The sequence below is a fragment of the Paroedura picta genome, chromosome 2 (genome assembly GCF_049243985.1).
Source record: "Paroedura picta isolate Pp20150507F chromosome 2, Ppicta_v3.0, whole genome shotgun sequence".
Classification (NCBI taxonomy): Eukaryota; Metazoa; Chordata; class Lepidosauria; order Squamata; family Gekkonidae; genus Paroedura; species Paroedura picta.
This window is the reverse complement of record NC_135370.1, coordinates 138370972-138391853: the sequence shown is the minus strand read 5'-3', so window position 1 is coordinate 138391853 and position 20882 is coordinate 138370972. Positions and strand designations below refer to the sequence as shown.

General features: G+C 43.2%; 1 protein-coding gene across 2 annotated transcripts in view; it reads right to left on the bottom strand.

Annotated features, from left to right (window-relative positions):
* Positions 1 to 12228, bottom strand: part of DPH6 (diphthamine biosynthesis 6) — a 295479-nt gene extending 283251 nt beyond the window's left edge. For both annotated transcript variants that reach the window (XM_077322984.1, XM_077322983.1), the window contains exons 1-3: positions 12075 to 12228; positions 6985 to 7079; positions 4425 to 4618 (exon numbers count right to left, since the gene is read on the bottom strand). In XM_077322984.1, coding sequence (XP_077179099.1) covers positions 4425 to 4618; positions 6985 to 7079; positions 12075 to 12100 — 315 coding nt within the window. In that variant the 5' untranslated portion in view covers positions 12101 to 12228. The remainder of the gene's footprint in view (positions 1 to 4424; positions 4619 to 6984; positions 7080 to 12074) is intronic.
* Positions 12229 to 20882: the final 8654 nt, after the last annotated feature.

Here is a 20882-nt window from a genome sequence, read left to right as displayed (position 1 = left end):
AAGAGAGTTTCCAGGACAACTTTCAAACTTATGTGGGTAGATTTACATAGGTTGAGGTGGAGCTTGATATGCCCAGGATCCAGACAGTTCTATTCTTTATGGATCTAAACCAGCTTCAAATTGGTTCCTCAAACCAATTAAGTGAAAGATAACATAAAGATTAAACAGAAAGTGAATGAGTATGCTACAACTATTGTTTTTTTAAGAAGTGCTACAGTATATTTACTTGAAGCTGTATGCATACTAAAAATATTCTGCCAAACCTATCACAGATCTCTCTGTAATATGGCACAGCCATTGTTCCACAAAGGAAATCCAAGTTCAAAAGAAACGTAAAAATTACTATATTCCAATTGATAGAAAGTAAATTTCAGAGAATGAGGTGGCTGGATGGAGTCACTGAAGCAGTAAGTGCAAATTTAAATGGACTCCGGGGAATGGTAGAGGACAGGAAGGCTGGGAGGATCATTGTCCATGGGGTCGCGATGGGTCGGACACGACTTCGCACCTAACAACAATAACAACAATATTTCTTTTGTTAATTATCTTTCCTTATAAAATGATACTAACAAGTATCCTATTGAAAATCATTGGCTGATGCCTAGTCATCAGCACAATAGTCACTCTAGCCTTGTTTCATGAATATAAATGTGGACAACAGCAGGAACACTGAATGTCAAACCCCACCACAAACAAGCAGAAAATGTTTCTATCTTCTCAACTAAACCATTCTTGTCCAGACCATAATGTCAAACTGACAAAACCAAAATCTTTTCCAGACTCTAAAATAATTAGATTATTGTTCCATTTGTTAGTGTTCTTATACCTTCAAGAACAGTTAATGTATCTAGCTAAGTACATTGAATCAATGATTCTTCACACATATAAACAAAGCAACAATGCTTAGGGAGATTTTTTTTGCATCTGTAGGCCTTCCTATTCACAGAGTCAGGGCATCAGACTATGGTAGGATTAACCAGGGTTTCCATAATGGGTGATAGTTGATTAATTTTTCATATTTTAAAAAATCCGTTAAACATTTATTGGTGATATGACCATACTAGAAAATAAGCCCGCTATAATCAAAATACAGCGGGCGCTAGCAAGGCTGTCGAGTTAGGGTTCGCGGTGGGGCCAGAGCACGTACCCGAGGCCGAGCAGTGGGCATCTGGTGAGGCGGCGGCGAGTCATCCCGGCTCCCCCCACGCCCCGTGGCCTACCGGAGTGTGTCTGTGCGAGGCAGGAACTGGCGGTGGGTGGGCTGGAGGGCAGGAGAGAGCTGGTTGATGGAGTGTGGAGCGGCTCAGCGTGGCTCCTCCAGCACGGCTGCCCAAGCTTCAGGCATCAGGTGGGCGGGGTGGGCGACGCCACCGCTCCAGCACGGTGCTCAGGCGCCTGCTCCTGGCTCTGTGGGCCAGCGCGCGAGCTAAGCTGAGCTGTGTGCGGGCGGGGTGGGCAGCAGCTGCGGCTATGCAGGGGCGTCTTTTGGTGGTGGGTGGCGCCACAGACCGCTCCCGGCTGTGCGGGCCGGCGGCGATCTGTTCCGGTGTTAGCCGGTGCTGCCTGCAGCCGCAGAAACTGAGCCCTCCTGGTCTTGCAGGCAGGCGGCGACCTGCCCTGTCGACAGCGAGCCAGGTAATGGCGGCGGCCAGCCACATTGTAGTGAAGTCGGAGGGGGGCGGATCGGGAGGCACGCCTCCCGATCCATCAGTCCGGTGGCAAGGGACCAATTGCGAGCCGCACGCATTTTTAAAAGATGTGGCCAATGATGTGTCTGGAAGAGGTGGGGAGGGGAGGGGCCCCGGATGGGCAAGTACAAAGCTATGCTTCCCAACCATATTCAGTACAATCATATCACTTCTGAGATTTCTGAAGGCTGAAGAATGCTTCAGGGGTTTCTCAATGGTGAATAAGTTAAGAAAGACTGGGCTATGGACTATCTGTGTTCAATCCTCACTTAGGATAGGATTATTATTATTATTATTATTATTATTATTATTATTATTATTATTATTGAATTTATTTCCCGCCACTCCCTTGCGGCTCGTGGCGGGTTACAACAGTATAAACCCCATAAAATACATTAAAACCAATTAACATGTCAATATTAATGACTACCTGGCAAGAGCGGCTAATCAACTACCCATTCCCCCTTAGCAAGTGGAGAGGGGATACTGATGGTACTCATGTCTAATCCCAATCCTCAGGTCCCGGGGGGGCGTAGGTGTTAAGCCTGGTCTCAACCGTAAACCTGGCGGAAGAGCTCCGTCTTGCAGGCCCTGCGGAACGATGGAAGGTCCCGCAGGGCCCGCAGTTCTCCCGGGAGCTCATTCCACCAGGCAGGGGCCAGGACCGAGAAGGCCCTGGCCCTGGTCGAGGCCAGGCGTGCTTCCCTAGGGCCGGGGACGACCAATAGATTTTCTCCCGCAGAACGTAAAGCTCTACGGGGGGCATAGGGCAATAAGCGGTCCCTCAGGTATGTGGGTCCCAACTCGCGTAGAGCCTTGAAGGTTAAAACCAAAACCTTGAACCGGATCCGGGCAGCAATTGGCAACCAGTGCAGCTGCCTCAGCACTGGCTGGATATGGGCCCTCCAAGGTGTACCAGTGAGGACCCTGGCAGCTGCGTTCTGCACTAGCTGAAGTTTCCGGATCAAGGACAAGGGAAGGCCCGCGTAGAGCGAGTTACAGAAATCTATTCTGGAGGTGACCGTTGCATGGATCACCGTGGCCAGGTGTTCGGGGGACAGGTAGGGCGCTAGTAGTCGGGCCTGGCGAAGTTGGAAGAATGCCTGGCCTGCTACTCTTTTGATCTGTGCCTCCAAAGTTAGGGAGGCATCAATGATCACGCCCAAATTCCTGGCCTGGGACGCGATGGTAAGATGCGCCCCTCCCAGGGTGGGCAAGCGCGCTTCCTGATCCTGCCCCCTGCGTCCCAGCCACAGGACCTCCGTCTTGGAGGGGTTGAGTTTCAGACGACTCTGCTCGAACCATTCTGTCACCGCTTCCAAACATCTGGCAAATGGTTCCGGGGGAGAGTCCGGGCGGCCGTCCATGAGGAGATAGAGCTGGGTGTCATCAGCGTACTGGTGGCAACCCAGTCCAAAACTCCGCACCAGCTGGGCCAGAGGGCGCATAAAGACGTTAAATAATGTGGGGGAGAGGACCGCGCCCTGTGGGACTCCACATGGAAGTCTGTAGGAGCGCGAGAACTCATCCCCCACTGCTACCCTCTGGGTCCGGTCCTGGAGAAAGGAGCGTATCCAGCGTAAAGCTGTGCCCCGTATCCCCGTTTCGGCGAGGCGGTGGACCAACAATTCGTGGTCCACGGTGTCAAAAGCGGCCGACAGGTCCAGAAGAACCAGCACTGCCGACCCGCCTCTATCCAGCTGGCGACGGAGATCATCCAGCAGGGCGACCAGCACCGTCTCCACCCCGTGGCCAGGTCGGAAGCCAGACTGATATGGATCGAGTGCCGAAGTTTCTTCCAAGAATGCCAGGAGCTGGTCTGCCGCGGCCCTTTCGACCACCTTGCCCAGGAACGCTAAGTGCGATACTGGGCGGTAGCTGTCTGGGTCTCGCGGGTCCAGCATAGATCTTTTCAGGAGAGGGCGGACCACTGCGGACCACTGCCTCCCTTAACTGCTCAGGGAACTCCCCGGAATCCAGGGAGAGATTGACAATATCCCTGAGCTGGCCTCCTAACTCCTAACTACATAGCCCATCCATATTTCTCAATCAAACCTATCTCACAAGGCATTTGTAAGGATAAAATAAGGAGAGAAGAATGGTATATATTGTCCCAAACTCCATGGAAAAAGGATGGAATAAAACTGGACAGAGATAAGGAGATACGGAGACATATCTTTCAAAGAAGTGTATGTTGAGTATCCAAATGTATGTGAGTCTTGATAAAGTTATGCTCACTTTTCCAATAGATCACTGTTATTTCTTTTTAAGCCTGTTTGAATATCACCACCAAGCTGAGCAAGGAAAATAATGTAAACAATGCAACTGACCATCTCTAATTTTGCTTAAAATACACAGAGAATATATGCTCTACACAGCCAAGCACAGAAACAAAAGACACAAAATAGAAGGACAGAAACTGGGAGTAATGAAACATAATATATTTGCTGGGTAAAACCTGGAAGTCACTGAATTACAAGGAGCGAAGAATTTTTTTCCTGTATTTCTGTTGATTCTTATAGCATAAATCAGTTTTTACTACTAAAACGGGGTCCTTAGCCTGAAGCCAAGAAGCTACACTGAAGTGCAGAATAAGCTATAAATTAAGACCCATTTCATCCAAGTTTATAGTCTATTGGGAAAAATAGGATATGCAGGAAAAATCCAGATGAATAAAGTTTTACATATACAAGTCTTATTTATTTTAAAATGAAATAAAGTTACTGGGCAACGTACCTTGACAAGTTTTAGAAGGTGATAAAGGTCCTCAACCTCGTCACCTTCACACCTAGTATACATTCTGCCAGTGTCCACACTAGTACCCTTAATGGTGCGACGATAAAGAGGCAAAGCCATTGCTTCAGCATAAAGTTCTATGGCATGATGCCCTACGGTCTGATACATGTAACTGTCCAGTTCATCTGTGCCTTCTGAAACAGAGATAAACAAAAGATTAAAACTATGTCACCTACAGTCGGATCCAGCCAACTGTCTCACAACCTCAACTAATCCCCTCCTTATTATAACCCCCATCACAAGCACAAGTTATGTCCTGATTAATTTGATCAATATGCACTGGCCCTGTTGTATTTGTTGTTCTGTAATCTGTATGTAACTTTATTTTGTATTAATAAAAAATTAACTTTCATTTAAAAAAAAGAAACTATCATGATGCGAGTGCATATATCATCACAAGTTCCATGTAATACTCAAGACTACAGATTGTTTGTACACGTTAAGACAATAGTTACACAGTGTGTAAAAATTAATTATAAGCATAGGTTTCTGAACCTTCAAGTCCACTTCTGTCAGTGTAAGCCATACCCAGGTGCTGCTTTGAAAAGATACCACTTTGTTATACTAATGCTACTATTCAACAGGATACCACATAACAGTTCAGCATGATGGAGAATCCATTGATCAGCAGCTACCGCATTCAACAAGACTCAAGAACTTTGAAACAAAAAAGACCATTTACACTGAAAGAGGACATTCCAATGAAGTTTTTCCAGGTTAAGACTAATGAAATGAATGAGCTTGAAAAATAATAACTCTGCGTAAGTTCGCACTGTCAGTTTTTAAAAATAAACCAGCTCTACATGAAACTATGCAATGAACATTTCTTGACTGGGATGCTCAAGACATTCATTCTTTAATACATCTGTCTATATAAAGCTTCTTTGCGATGTCATTTTATTTGCCTGTGTAGACCAGAGTTATCTACTCCAGCTGGCAACGGTTCTCCAGTGCCTGAGGCAGCAGGAGGCTTTTCCAGCCTCACTTCCCAAGATCTTACAACCTGAAAAGCTATACGATTGAAAAGTTTCAGGTTTAAATGAAGACATTCTGCAGGCAGAGCATGTATGATGGGGAGGATAGGTTCTGCCCCTTGCTAAGAGTGACCAGTGGGAGCTGACAGATACAGTTCTGTTCTGCATGGCACTGTAAAGTAGGCTACTCATGGCCAAGCTAGATATAACACTGGAAATTACATGGTACTCCCAGCATGGTTATGATGTTTTCCTTGGTGGAAGGCATATGCAGGCTGAGTTCGATGGGGACCATGTCACTAGAAAAAAGAGCAGGAACTTAAGCCTCCCTGATAATGCAAGACATTATAGAGGAGTTTACTAAAAGTACTTAAAGGGGTATATGAAGGATAAAAGAAAATAAAAATTTCCTGACTAGCTGAGCTTTCTACCCCATGATGAGACTAAGAGAAAACAAAGACACAGGAAATTGCATCCAATCCTCTACCAAACCTGACAGAAAACATGTTACCAATGTCCAATACATTGATCAGCCAATAGTGAATCCTGAAACCACTTAATGATGAATAAGATTTCCCTTTCCTGTCAGGAAATTTCTGCTCAATGCCTAATAGGCCCTATGCTGATTAGCTAAGCAGTTTTGGGCACCACAATAAAAAAAAAAGATGTAAACAAACTGGAGCATCTCCAGAGGAGTGCAACAAAGTTGTATGAGGAAAGGTTGAGGGAGCTTGTCTGTTTAGCCAGGAGAGAAAACACTAAGAGGTGATATGACTAAGAGCTATCTTCAAGTACTTGAAGGGTCACATAGACTGGAGCAGAGCTGTTTTCTGTTGCTCCAGAGGATCAGATCCGAACCGATGGATTAAAATTAATTTAAAAGAATTTTCAGCTAAACATTCAAAATAAGTTCCTGACAGACCAGTTCCTCAGTGGAACAAGCTTCCTTGGGAGGTGGTGGGTTCTCCTTCTTTGGAAGTTTTTAAGCAGAGGCTAGATAGCCATCTGACAGAAATGTTGATTCTGTGAACTTAGGCAGATTGTGAGTGGGTGGGCAGAAGAGACTGAATCTGTGCTTGGCTCCTGTGGACCTTTCCTGAGTGTCCGTTTGGGAGGTGAATTTCTTCCAGGGCACACTGGCCAGGGATTGTAGTTTGGTGGTTGTTGTTTTTTTTTGGGGGGGGGGGGAATCATCTGGCCATGGAATTGGGGTCACTGTGGGTGGATAGATAGTTGTAAGTTTTCAGCATTCTGCAAGGGGTTGGACTAGATGACCTTGGAGATGCCATCCAACTCTATAATTCTATTATTCCAGCACTCCCCTGTACTATTTGCCTCACATGAAATGAACTCACCAAACTACTATTTTCGAACAAGCATTCAGGTACCCATAGATGAAAAACTAACTCTAGACATTGAACACAATCCTCTTACAATTTTTTTCAGCAAGCATTCTGGGGTATGTAGTACAGCAGGTATTATGGAAGAGCCTGAGGGTTGTTCTACAAGCAATGAAGACTTCTCACCTTTGTTTTCGGCAGGTCTTAAATTGGCTAAGGCAACAATTTGGTGCCCGGCAGCAACACAATGCATCATATTGTAACAGCTGTCTTTTCCACCACTAGAAAGGGGGGGGGGGAAATCAGATGTATTATTTGATAATGAAACAAGGTAGTGAAGAACAGCCCTATAATGATGTTATTTATTTATTTCTTAAATTTCTATTCTGCCCTATCTCAGGTGACTATGAGACTTACTTCAAAGCACTAAAATACATTGATGTGAAATTATATAAATGAAAGAAGTTTTTTAACTACTTTTCAGAATGCTTCCAAAATTGGAAGTTCATGGTGTGCCCAGCACACCCACCCAAGGAAATCATCAAGTGCTGGATTATGAGCAAGGTTATTAGATTCAAGTAGGTAGGCATGTTGGTTAGAAGCAACAGAACAAAGTTTGCATCCAGTGGTACATTTAAGACCAAATAGTTTTATTCAAGATGGTACAAAACAGTGGGTCAGTTAATGTCAGCATTTCACAAGTAAGGATATATCTGGCCATTAATCTCCAGTTTCAACATATTTATTTTCTTCACTACATTCCCCCTGTCCTGGGATTAAACCCAAACAAACAATAACCTTATAAACTAAGCTTGTTATTCCTGCTTGGTTCTTGAATCTGTTAAACATCTTCATTACGCTGTATGCTAATTTACTGTTCACCCTCTACCTTTACGCATGGACTGGTAATTCCCATTCGATTGTCTCTGAAGAAGTGTGCATGTACATGAAAGCTTACAGCTTGAATAAAACTTTGTTGATCTTAAACCAGACTCAAACTTTGTTCTAAGCTTCTTACCAATAACTCTCTGGAGCAAACATAGAATTATGCCTTAAAAAAATAGCTTCAGCCATGTCACTAGTACAACATCCTATGAAATTCTGTACAGCAAGGAGGGGAGGCTTGGAATTTTATAATCTTGAGTTTTATATGTCAATGAGCCAGTGTAGTGTCATTCAGCTCGAACAAAACTATTAACAACAAGCCTTGAACATGAGACAGTTTCCCCACAGCTGAAGAGCAAGCTTTAAAAGCACTTATTGTTAAAGCTCAGTTCTCAGTGACTTCGCATGGGGTGAATCTCAAATGCAAAACAATGTTGTGTGGGTGCAAGGCTGTCATCAGAGACAATTTAGCTTCTAAGGACATTAGGCAGAATAAAAGCTGCTAAATACCAAAGTACTTGTGATGCACAAATGCTTGATTCTTTACAGATAATTTCCTGGGCTTGAAAAAGAAAATGCTCAATTTGCTACTTTTTCTACAAGCATCAATATAGATTTGTACTTGAAAGGAGAAAAAGGAAACACATAAAGTAAGTGTGTGCATGTGGGGGGGGGACAATTCTATACCATATCAAAAATGACTAATAAAGAATGCATGAGGAAGACTACTGAAACAGCAGCAGCTAATGAATCATTTACCTTACCTTGGACACACTGAATTCAATAGAACAAATCAAACATATAATTTAAACTTTTTTTTTAAATCATATATTTAGATGTACACACATTGAATGCAACATAAGAATCACTCAACACACTTGTAAAGAAATAAAATCAAGAGTACAATACATGGATGGCACATGTGTTCACTGTAACTTTTGAACAGGGCTAGTGCTGTCTAACCTTACTGGCAATGGCTCTGCAAGAACTTAAGGGTCTTCCATGTACTTCCTGATCTCTGCAAGTGAAGATGGCAAAGACTGAACCTGAAACCCTCTGCATGCAAGCAATGCTCTAAGCTCATGGTCGGGGTCAGTGGCTGTGTGCAATTTGTGTGCTATCCTTTACTGCCCAGTTGACTACTGACGCCAGATGGGAGTGCCCATGTAATTACCAATGGCTGGGTTCAGGTTTGGGGAGGGAAGAGTTTGAGAGCAAAGGGGTGGGTTTGACACTTCAATATTTTCCTGCAAGAGTGTGAAGTCTCTTTCAGCACATCTGCATGTGGAATTCTCCCTTTAGTCCCAGATAGGTAACACACAGAAGAGCTTTGTCAGATGTCTGAACAATTTGGTGGAAAAGAGAGAAACACCTAAAGAAAAGCTTTCAAGAAGCTTTCCTCCAAGAACCAGCTCCATCAGCTGTCCTATAACTGAATTTATTCACATTTCTGATGGCATCTTTCCCTTGAGTACAGCCATTTTCCCTTGTTTCCTGAAAACACAGAAAGCAACAGTCACAACATTCAAAGAAAACAAAGAGGTTGCCTGAGATTGCCATTAACAAGTCCTTCCTCCACTCACACCCGACGGAGAACCAGAGTGCTTGATGGGCTGAACTGACTTAATGCACACCAAAGAATGCTTAAATCGATGGAAGGAAAAGCAGACACTGAAGGCTTAAAGGAGATACCAAATTTGCACGAGGTTTAGGGACACCCCCTCCCTCACCATGCAGATATCCAAAGGCTATACTCACTACTTGTTCACAAAAGTGTGTCAACTCTACTTGAATTCACCAACCTCAGTATGGAAATATTAAAGCAATTGAACTCAGTGCACTGCACTCCACTTTCCTATTCTTGACACCCGGCTTTCTAAATTAGAGGTAATTAGGGATAATGGGTAGGGGGGGGGGGAAGTAGGCTGATATTGAAGCATATGGTTCCTATCCCTGGAGACTGTTGCATAACTGCATGGAATGTAGAAAGAATGCCACAGGCCACATTAGAAACCCCTTAAAGGATGTGATAAATCCCCTGGGGTATATTTTTGACAGTTCTCAGTAAAAACAGGAAGGCCCTACCTCCAATCTTCATTTTAAAAAATGCACTATAAGTTGTGTCCAGGCTTATCCCCAAATAAAAGCTATGCCAATACAGCCTGGGTCTCAGCATATCAATGAACGATGTTGACAGGGAAATATTTTTTTTTCAAAATGGCATCCCATCTTTGGAGGCAACCTTTTTTTACAATTCTGGCTTGACATTAAAGAACCATAGCAGAAGTGTCCTTGCAAATATTCCTTGATTGCTTCAGGAAAATAACAGGACTATGTGTTCTAAAAGGTATTATCAAATTGTTTCCATGGATTGCTTTAGATCTAGGATTCTCTGAAGTAAAGAGCAGGGATTATTCTACTATTTCTGCACTGGAGGTTTTGTGCTGGGCTGCTGGAGTTTGAGCTGAGGCAGGTTGCCCTGCCTCTTCCTGCTGCATTTGGCCTGGGGCACCTCATCCACCCCGCATTTGTGCTCCTGCACAAGAGCCGAGGAAACAAAGTTCCCAGTGTGGAAATAGTCTTCTAAAAGCAGCTGCTCAAAGATGGTTGCGGAATACTTTTTCCAATTTCAGGTTGCTCCTGTGAGTAACTCATACTGTTGAAAATGTGAGTTTCCTGCACAGTGGCATTCTTCCCCCAGACTCAGGCATATCCAGAAGTGAACTGAGAAACCTGAGCACGGCAAAAAGCCTGAGTGTTAGCTGTAATAGTTCTGGTTCAGCGATGGCCTCCTGTGTGGCTTTTTCTTATACCGCAATACAAGGTACACCTTTTCACCCACATACATGCATTTGGAAGCAGGTATATTGGGCTAAACGTGAGATATTCTCATTTTTGCAAGGCACGTATGTTTTCATTTACTGGTATTTATGAAAATGTGATCTGAGAAATGCCCTCAAGTGCATCGTATGATATTAAAATATAGGCAATCCTGCAACAGTCACAGATGATCTCTCTCTCTTGCTCTCTCTCTCTCTCTCTCATGCCCATCATAGCTTGGAGATATGTTTGTTTCAAACCTAAAATCACTAACCCTAAGTTATTACAGATCACAATCCATGCTGTATATTCCTGATCTTTAGCATTTCCCTGTCTAAAAATATCAGTCTTCCCTTTCTCTACCACCTCCAACCAAAAGGATTCTCCTTTGGCAATGTTAAAAAAGAAATTATTGAAAATCTTGAAATTATTGAAAAACATGCTTGGTGCTGTCTTCATGCAGTTTACTGACCAAGGCTAACAGGCTAACAGAAAGCATGAACTTTATTCAGTTGCATACACTCTTCCTTAGATGCACAGGCTTAAAATGAACTGGGAGGCAAGGGCCAGGAGTAAGTTTGCAACAGTTAGCCCTTCTCTTTAGTGAGTACACAGACTACTGTTTCTCGAGCCAAAAGAAGGAGCCACTGCTGAAATGAAAATCTGGAGAAGAATATCTCTAAGAGGAGTGTGGCACAAACTAGTTTTAAAAAAAAGAAGAAAAGAAAAGCTTATTGATAACAAACCTAGTAGAATGAGGGTTCAGTATCTAGCTCCGTAGAAGCAGATGAAAGAAAGGCACAGGGCTAAGCACCTGCATCAGTGGACCCAGTTCTTCAGGTTGCATAACTTGGTGAAAGTACCAAAGTCAAGGGGCATAAATTTGTCAGTGTGAAATAATTTGGCAGACAGGTGAAAGCAGTATGAGATGCATGTCTGGAGGAGACACTTAATAAAACACATTTGGGAAGGATGTGATTTAATAAAATTTTGAACATCCCTGCTTATTTTAAGTGCATTGACAAATCCCTGCAAAAATAAATAAATAAATCGACATGCAGGGTGAATGAGTGGCTGGCATCATGCTGATTTTTAATGCATTCGTTCGTTCGTGCAGGGTGAATGACTCCCGTGCCAGCCTTGCTCCGTTTCCTCTGAGGACTTATCAGCACAGTTTCCGACCCCTCTCTCAAACTGCACATGCATGGGGACCTTTAAAGTAGGGTCCTGTCCACCACCCCTCTCACTCCCCGTCCCAATGCACTGCATGGGAAGAATCAGGCGAACAAAAACGATCCCTCGTTATAGCGATGCCCAGCAACGCACAAGCATCGCGCTGCTTGACACCTGTCAGTTTGCACGCTGACCAAGGAAACAGGAAACGTGAAGAAATCAGGGGAGCACAAAGGCCAGGCAGGAGATTTCGGGTTGCACCAGAAGAGATGGCAGAGGAGACTGATCTTTATTTCCTCCCTATCCGTCCGTCCCCCTCCCCTGCTGTACAATATTTTCTCCCCGGTACTATTTGACTGCATTTGTGCTTGCGGTTGTTTTCCTCCAGTAAGCATTACCTGATTAAAGCCACTACTTTCATCATGAACAACACCCCCTCTGGGCTGGATCTAAGTAGCTACGGGCGACCCCCGCGCAGTAAAGCGCCAGCCTCAAACAGAAGCGCTTCTAACCCACGTTGCTCTCCGGCTGTTGCTGGTTGAGGCGCCTTCCTTTCCTGGGAAGACCATCGTGCTTTGGCGCTGTCTTCCGAACTGCCTGAGCTAATAAAAGGCTGCGGGAAAACCCTCTTCGGATGTACACATGCTGCAAAATTCTTCTCCCCTGCGAACGTAGAAATGCAGCGGCAGTTTACAACTGCAGTGGGAGCCGCGCACCATTATCGTGAGGGGAAGAGAGGCTAGCTTTCAGGCAAAAGTTTGGACACCTACAAAAGGGCACTGAGGCGGTTCGCTGTGAGGGCGGGTGCGTTTGCTTTTTCCGTAAAGTGCGGTTGACCTAAGGATATGCGGAGTTTCCTGACTGCGTGAACAGTGCCTCTGAGAACGTGCAGAGTAGCGTTTTGCTATCGTTGAGTAATTGCATCCTTCTCCTACCAGTGTTGCAAAGGGAAGGGGGTGCTTTAATGGCAGCGGCAGGCTTGATTTGTCGCATTCTGTGTATACATATCAATTAACTCTAATTTAAGAAATAAAATCTTGATGTTTATACCTTGAGCCGAATCCTGTTTATTCACAAGAAAGCCCCACAGAATTTAGGGGGACTTACTTTCCTGTTGAGCCTCTTGTGGTGCAGGGTGGTAAGGCAGCTGACATGCTGTCTGAAGCTCTGACCATGAGGCTGTGAGTTCCATCCCAGCAGCCAGCTCAAGGTTGACTCAGCCTTCCATTCTTTCAAGGTCGGTAAAAGGAGTAGCCAGCTTGCTGGAGGGTAAAACAGTAATGACTGAGGAAGGGAATGGCAAACCATCCTGTATTGAGTCTGCCAAGAAAACGCTAGAGGGCATCACCGCAAGGGTCAGGCATGACTCGGTGCTTGCACAGGGGATACCTTTACCTTTATCTTACTTTCCTGTTAGCCTTGTTAAGTGTGTGGCTGCTTTATTCGGAAATAAATCCAAGATGGTTTACCCCAGAATAAGCTTGCATAGGCTTGCTGCAGGCGACATACCACAACTAAAAAGTACTGCACGTAGTGACTAATCAAATTTTGATTCAGCTCCATTTCCTCCCTCTCATTGTGCCGGAGGAAAATGCCTCTGCCTTGCCAGGCAAGTAGGAATGGTAGCCCCCAGACAGAACCTGGGGTCACCACCACTATGCTTTACTATTCATCTTCAGGTGACACATATCAATTCCCCTGGAAAGATTACTGCTTTGGAGAGTGGCCTCCCTAGTATTATAATTCATTAAGGTTCCTCTCCACCCCAAATCCCACCCACTCCTATCTCCACCCCCAAAATCTCCAGGTATTTCCCAACCCAGAGCTGGCAAGGATAGGATTCTCTAATTCCCACACACTTCTGTTTCCTGATATTTTTCAAAAACATTTGTCATTTTTGTTAAATGAAGAATATGTTTGTGTTTATAAAATATTTATACTTAGTGAGTTAGCTATCATTGGTCCAGAATTCTGAAACTGGGAAGAATGTTGCTTCTCCCATGTTGTAATTCTAGGAGAACTCCACTCCCAAATCCTAGCAATCCTAGCAAAAGACAAGGTTCATAGATACTTCAGAGACAAAATGTTTATTAAAAAATTTGCTGACTGAAACGAGTCGGCCACAGAGACACACTGTAAAACTCTAAAATCAGATAAAACTGTGAAAAAAACTAGGTATGTAATTATGTATGTATTTGGGCTTGTATTCCTCCCTGTCTCAGCCAACTCAGCCTGGAGCCTGCTTATTGTCTAGGCCAGGGATATGGACCTCTGGGAGTCGGTGGGAGGGGGACCTCTTTAGGGGATCCATGGACATTCCCATCCTACCTTAATTGACTTGGCCACAAGCGAGGGAATGGGCTGCCTCCACCCAGAGGGCTCAGTGGTTAGGCCATGGGTATAAAAATCAAAGTAGGGGAGTTAGTTGAGCCATGGTATGGGTGTTCTGGGCTGACTTCTCAGCTCCTGTCATTCTTTCAAGCCAACATGAGGTGGAGCTGCCATAGGCAGGGGGAGGGAGAAAAAAGGGGGCAAGTGATGATGCCACTACTGATGACATGTCACTTTTGGGGGGTGGGGCAGGGAGGTATGGCCAGCTGACATAATTTCTGGGGGTTCTCAAAGCCTGAAAACTTATTTCGAGGTCCCTTTTACAGTCAAAAGGTTGAAAAACGCTAGTCTAGACTCTTGTTTGGGGCTTTTTGCTGTGATTCGTTGATATGACTATGTTAGTTTCTAAGATCTACAAATAAATATCTAGACATATATAAAAGCTCTTCTTTTCTTTGAAGCCTATAAAGCTAGTTCTTCTGACAACTAAACAAAATTAGTAGCTGGAGAAGTGTTTTTAAAGGGAAATAGGAGCTGAATAGGGGCCCCAATTTAAATATCCTCCTGCTCTAGTTCACTGAGCAAAACCTATGCCCTTTGGAAAAGAAATAAAAATCAAACCTCTTCTCTTTTCTCTTTGATACATGTTTGAAATTTTCTTAAAAGCATCTGTTTTTGAAAGCTAAAACGTATATTTTGCTTCTTTGGAGGCTTTGCTATTAATATTATTGCCTCAAATAGTACCCATTAGAGCCAGTCATTTTCTGTCTTATAATTTGCTAGCATTCTGTTGTACATCCTTTAACACCATTTTAGTTGCAATGCATCCTTCTATCTATTTTTTATTATATTGCATCTCAGAAGAAACAGAATGTATTTTGTTTAGGATTTGTTTATGTTTTGCCCTTATGCTTTGCCCACTAAACAGTGTAGCAAAAGTGGGAGGGGAATAGGAATTAATGCAATTCTAAACAGATTTACTAGGGGTTGGCCTTATATTTAGGAATGGCCACAGACTAAAGATACTTCACGCAAAGTATGCATTGCTGCTGTTACTAATTTGCTGTAGGATAGACGAGGCAGTATCCTTCAAGGTGAAGCTTCTGTTAAGGAATATCATATTTTTAAATCATTCAAAGGCCTGGTAACATTGACTGGGCCCTCCCTATCAAAAAAGGAAGCCCCCTGAATGTACTTTAGTTTCAGAAGAACAGATAGTAACTGGGACTGTTGATACTGCTAGTCGTTACTGAGACCTAGTTCTCAAGTTAATTGCTGCTTCAAGCTAATTTTAAATTTTAAATATATTATAATTTAAACTAGTGAACTGTTTTAACTATTGATGTGAACTTTATGTGAATGACATGATGTACACTGCCCTGAGCCAATCCGCTGGGATGGCAGTATAGAAAATTAAATAATTAATTAATTAGCTATAATATAAGATGTTCTACTTAATATTTCTGGTAAGGTCTTGGAGGAGGAACATGTCTCATTGCTTAAGTGCCACTCAGCGCTTAACACTCACTCAGGGGGGCTGTCCCACCCCTGAGTGCCTCCTCATCCAACTGGCTTGCCTGTCTGTTCAGCGGCCAGCCAACTGCCTTCCATCCTCCACTACTGACCACCCCCTCCTTCTTCCACTTCCCTCTGAGGCTGGGAGGCTGCAGATCCATGCTGCATGAGAGCTTCCCCTGCCAGTGAGTTCTCTAACAGCTGCGTGCAGCCTCTCCAGGTCCTGGGGGGAGGGGGAGGCCATCCACAGAGTTCTTCCACTCCACCCCCCTAATCTAGCACCTGTTGTACTCCTGAATGCAATGGGCTTGGCCCCTAATACAATACAATAGTATTATTACTTTAGTTCTGTGTGCATCTTACTAACTGTAAAGGAAAAAGTCCTTGTGACACTGGTACAGCACATGATTTTAATGCAGAAGAGCCCAAGTGAAGTTTTTGGGCTCTCCAGATAGACTGATTATGCATAGAAGAAAAAGGCCAGTCTGGCGCCTGCATGACAACAGGGCAAATTTCTGCTTATGCATGACATCACCGCCAGACTGGCCCACTCCTGACCTTGGCCCACTTTAGGGACTCCAGTGCCTTTTTTAATGCAGTGGCCATTGGCAGCTATTCCAGGCCAGGCCTATGCATACAGGGAAAAGCCAGGCCTTCCAGGCCCAGCTCCTCCCCTTATCTACAGAGTCCCAGCAGGGACACAAAATGCCCCATTAATCTCTGAGGCGCTTTGCAGAGCCACAGAGCTGAATAGGGTACTTTTTCACCCCCATGATGGAGGGATAGCGTTGTGACACTATCCCACCTTGTACTGTGAAAAAACCCTCCTCCCCCTGCCACTGACGCAGTGAGGGATGGCAGACCCTTTCTGCCCCAGAGTTGTGTATGTGCGTGCACAATTCCAGAGCTGACCGTTAGCGCAGGGAGATTTCTCCCCCCATTAGTCCATGGGAAGCGACAGGGCATGCTGCCCCCCTAGAAGGAACTGGTGCTGGCCCGGTGCAGCTGCCACCATGCATAAAGACAGTTAGGTGTCAGATATGAAGAAGACTTCTGTATTAGATCCAAGAAGCCCCTGGGAGTTGAGTTGACAGTGTTTCACAAACTGGACCAGTGATCTGTTAGTACAGGGCATAGTCGTGTGAATGCAATAGGCATGATCTGATAGCTGATATGATGTTGCTATTAATGAACACAATGTGAAATTTAAAAAAATAATGTGATTTTTTTAAAGCCCCAAAACTACAAGAAGGAATTCTGCTTCTGACTTGTCTCTTACCACTACCACCACCCCCAATTTTGGAGCCCCCAAAACACACACAGGTTGGTGCCGATGAGTATATGGAGGTCCTTGAGATTACAATGGGATGTACCAAGAGGGGATGAAAATGGGAAAGTCAGGTGAATCTCCCGTCTTGCATAATTACAGGTTCTTCTTTAGAAGTTTTTAAGCAAAGACTACATAGTCATCTGACAGAAATACTGATTTTATGAACTTAGGCAATGGGCAGGTAATTACAAGTTCCTGCACTGTACATGGGGTTGGACAAGATGACCCTGGAGCTCTCTTTCAACTTTATGATTCTATGAAGTATTTTTCATGGTGGAAAGCCTGAAATTGTATCTTCGGAGAATATGCTTTCACTGGACCACCTCACTGCTTGAACACTGACAGAAAAAGCACCTTGTGGTGATTCTTCCACCTAATTTGTAGATATTTGTCCTTAATTTGTGAAAGATTATATGTAGACCCATAGAATCCATTATTTGTTACCTTCCAGAATTGCTTGGAGGCATGGATTGGATCCTGTGAAAAATTTTCTTGGAACTGAGAAGGGATTCAGAGTCGATTGAATGGTTATGACTGGCAGCTACAGTGTTAAGAGATTTAATGGGTTTTAATATTAGTACTTTAATGTCCTGTTGTAGATATTTTGTAAACCGCCCCAAGACAGCTATGCCGGGAGGGGCAGTCATATAAATTGAATAAATAAATAACTTTCCCCCAGGAGCAACTTTTGGTGGAGGGTCATTTTGTGCTGCAGTAGGACAGAGGCCCGTATGTTCTGTTCTGCCCATGGAAATTCCATCAGTACAGATTTACCATGGGATACAAGTTCATATTTGTAGCTTCTTTTTGCAATTAATTGAAGGAATCTTGCAACAGTTGCATGCATTGCCCTAGATATCCTATTATCTCATCCATTAACCTGGTTCATTTTAGCCTAATAAAGCCTTATATAGTTTTCTGTTTGCTCCTAAAAGTGTGGCCTAGAGTCTGGGAGCATCATTGTTCCTTACTGGATGGAACAGTATTCAGCACTCCAGCTGGATCGACAACAAGAAGAGACAAAGTATTCAAGAGTATTGACCGTTGAGGTACCTTGGAGGGAATTCTGGGAGTGCATCTTCTGAAAATAACTCTGATATGTCAACCCTCTTGTCAACATCAAGCTTTAATCAGTTCAGTCTTTTTTGTTGCTGGGTCTTCCACCTTGTAATTGAGCCTGACATACACAATTCATTCTTCCCCCTGGCTCTGGATATATAACTCCTGTCATGGTCAATTATTAGGTGATAGGGCCTGAAACCAAAGACTGTTGCTTAAAAGCATCTTGTACAGGCAGACAATACAAATGAGAGAAAATACTAATTTGTCTGGAGTACAGAAAATGAATTTCCATCACAGAAGCACTTTTGTCTATCACAGAGTATTTCCATTAAATAAAAAGAAAAAAAACTGAGTTTAAGTTGAACCAATGTGCTGAATAAATAAGTACATGGAGGGGGAAAGTATGATCCCAGCTATTATTTATATATAATATTAGCTTTGCCCATTAAGCTTCTCTACTTAAGTATAAATATGGCCATTCATGTTACTTAACCATTGGGGGTAACTTCTCTTCCTGAGATAAACTCAAGAACTTGTGTACTGTGATTTTGTACCTGCCCCATGACCCAAGACCTCTACTGTTTTCACATATGCAGGGCCATGAAGTGGATACACAGGCAATTATGTCTCTGTATCTAAGTGTGCTTTTGCATCAATCTGTTGGGGGTAAAGAAACATTGGGAGATGTACAGTGATGAAAATTTATTATATGTTCTATCAGATCTCTCAATGTTATGCCAACACTCTAGGTGATAGACTTCATGGGAAACTTGTCTAAAATGCCATATTGCCTTTCTGGAACACTCTTATCTTTTTCATGTAGACCCTGCCTGCCCTGCTTACAAATCCAGGCCACTGCTTCTTTTAGCCTGTCCAAAATATAGCTAGGGATGGTTGCTAGAAGAGTGAGGTTTGTGCATTCTGTTTGGGGTCATCCTAGATACCCGAGGCATTCAGGCAGAAGCTCATGTTTTTGATTATTGTGCACTATGCTCCTTGTTTGGGTAGGAAGCAAAGAAATAAGAGTACCCTGACAAGTATTTCCTCCATGTGTTCAGTGCACACTGATCTCGTAGTAGGTTGCTGGCTGAGGCTATACAGCAAATTGACAGGCGATCAGCAGCAATGAACAGCTTGGAGTCTCTGGTGAATGCTTTAACTACAGGGATTAGATTTTTATTGATTGAACATTTGTCCTTTGATATGGGCATGGAGATGTTCTCCTGCCATTCCAGAGTTTTCCCCACATGTCAGGATTTGCACTGAACCAACAGGAGAGGAAGATGCATTGCAAAATATACCCAAAGATATTTGAGTATATTTGGTAATGCCAGCTTGGTGTAGTGGTTAGGAGTGGCGAGCTGGGTTTGATTCCCCGCTCCCCCACATGCAGCCAGCTGGGTGACCTTGGGCTTGCCAGAGCACTGATGAAGCTGTTCTGACCGAGCAGTGATCTCAGGGCTCTCTCAGCCTCACCTACCTCACAGTGTTGTGGGGAGAGGAAAGGGAAAGTGAATGTAAGCCACTCTGAGATTCCTTCGGGTAGAGAAAAGCGGCATATAAGAACCAACGCTTCTTCAAATGCAGCCAGGATAGCAAATATTTTTAAAGACATATTTCAATCATGTAATTATCTTTTAATTTGATCCTTGTCTGTTACTTAGACCATTTGCATTAATATGCACTACAAATCATTTTCCTCTCCCATTGGCTCCACATAGGACAGGATGTGGGGAAAGTGGCCCTAGAAATGGCAAGAGGAGATCCACATACTAGTTTCCAAGGACAGTTGTTGATCCAGCAAAAGCAATCCGATAATGTGGAACATGAAGCTGCTGGTGAGTTAAGGCAGTAAAGTTCAGTGGACAGTTCATTTCATTCAGGAGATAATTGACTTCCTTTTGTGTTTACCTGAAAAACAGTGACATTAATGCTTTGCTGCAACCTATTCTGCAATCTATTGCTGTCTATTCTGTGCAAATGCTTATAATTCTTACTCTTAGAAGCTCACAGCAATTTAAGATTCTAAATGTGGAAGTCTTGGCCATGAATCTTCATGAAATAGATCTTAACTTTAAAACAAGAAATGTATATGTATTTACATCTGCCTTATATTACAAGTTTTATATTGTTTCTTTTGTGAATCACAGATACATGAAGCCTACAAAACAGAAGACAATTAAGTGAAGCAAAATGTAATCAGGGGCCAGAGTTATGTTTCCATAGGCAGAAGGTTCAAAATGTAATAATTCAGGAATAAGAAATGTCTTCTCTTACTTTCAACATTTAACCACCTTCTTAAATAAAGCATAAAATATTGCTCTAAAGGCAGGTGATTGGGAAAAGGGGAAACTGTGAGTAAAGTATATAGCTGAAGCTTTGACACAAATCCAAACCAAATACAATTAATACCTGATGTAAAAATGGCAAGTATTTGGACAATAAATCATGTGTAACTAAGGTAGCTGTGAGGTCAGCTTGAGCTTTGGAAATGGTTTCATTACCTAGAGTAATGATACGTAATGGGAGTCAGTTCAGTCTCTCGTTCCCCCTCTTGGGGAATCTCAACATGAAGCATAACACTGAAATTTTGTTTCTTCCACATCCTTCAGTGGGCAGCCAGTGTTAAAAACACTTAAAGGCAACAAACATGCAAATACTGAACCCATTTGTAACCCTCATTCTGGCTTGTATTACATCAATGGCAGGAAGGTTTGATGTCACTTTATCCTTTCTGACCAATAATTCTCTGTATTTCCTGCAAGAAATTTGAGTGATGCAAATGACCTTATTTTTACAGCATGCTTTTATTAAATAGTTTATTATTTTGGCAGACTAATAAAGATTTTGGTATTTGCTTTTATTTGCAATAATATTACCACCACATAAAAAAGGATTTTATGTTCTTTTTGAGGAACAAGGAGGATAAAAGTGTTGATGGATAGTGCAACTGAGGCATCAGCAATGA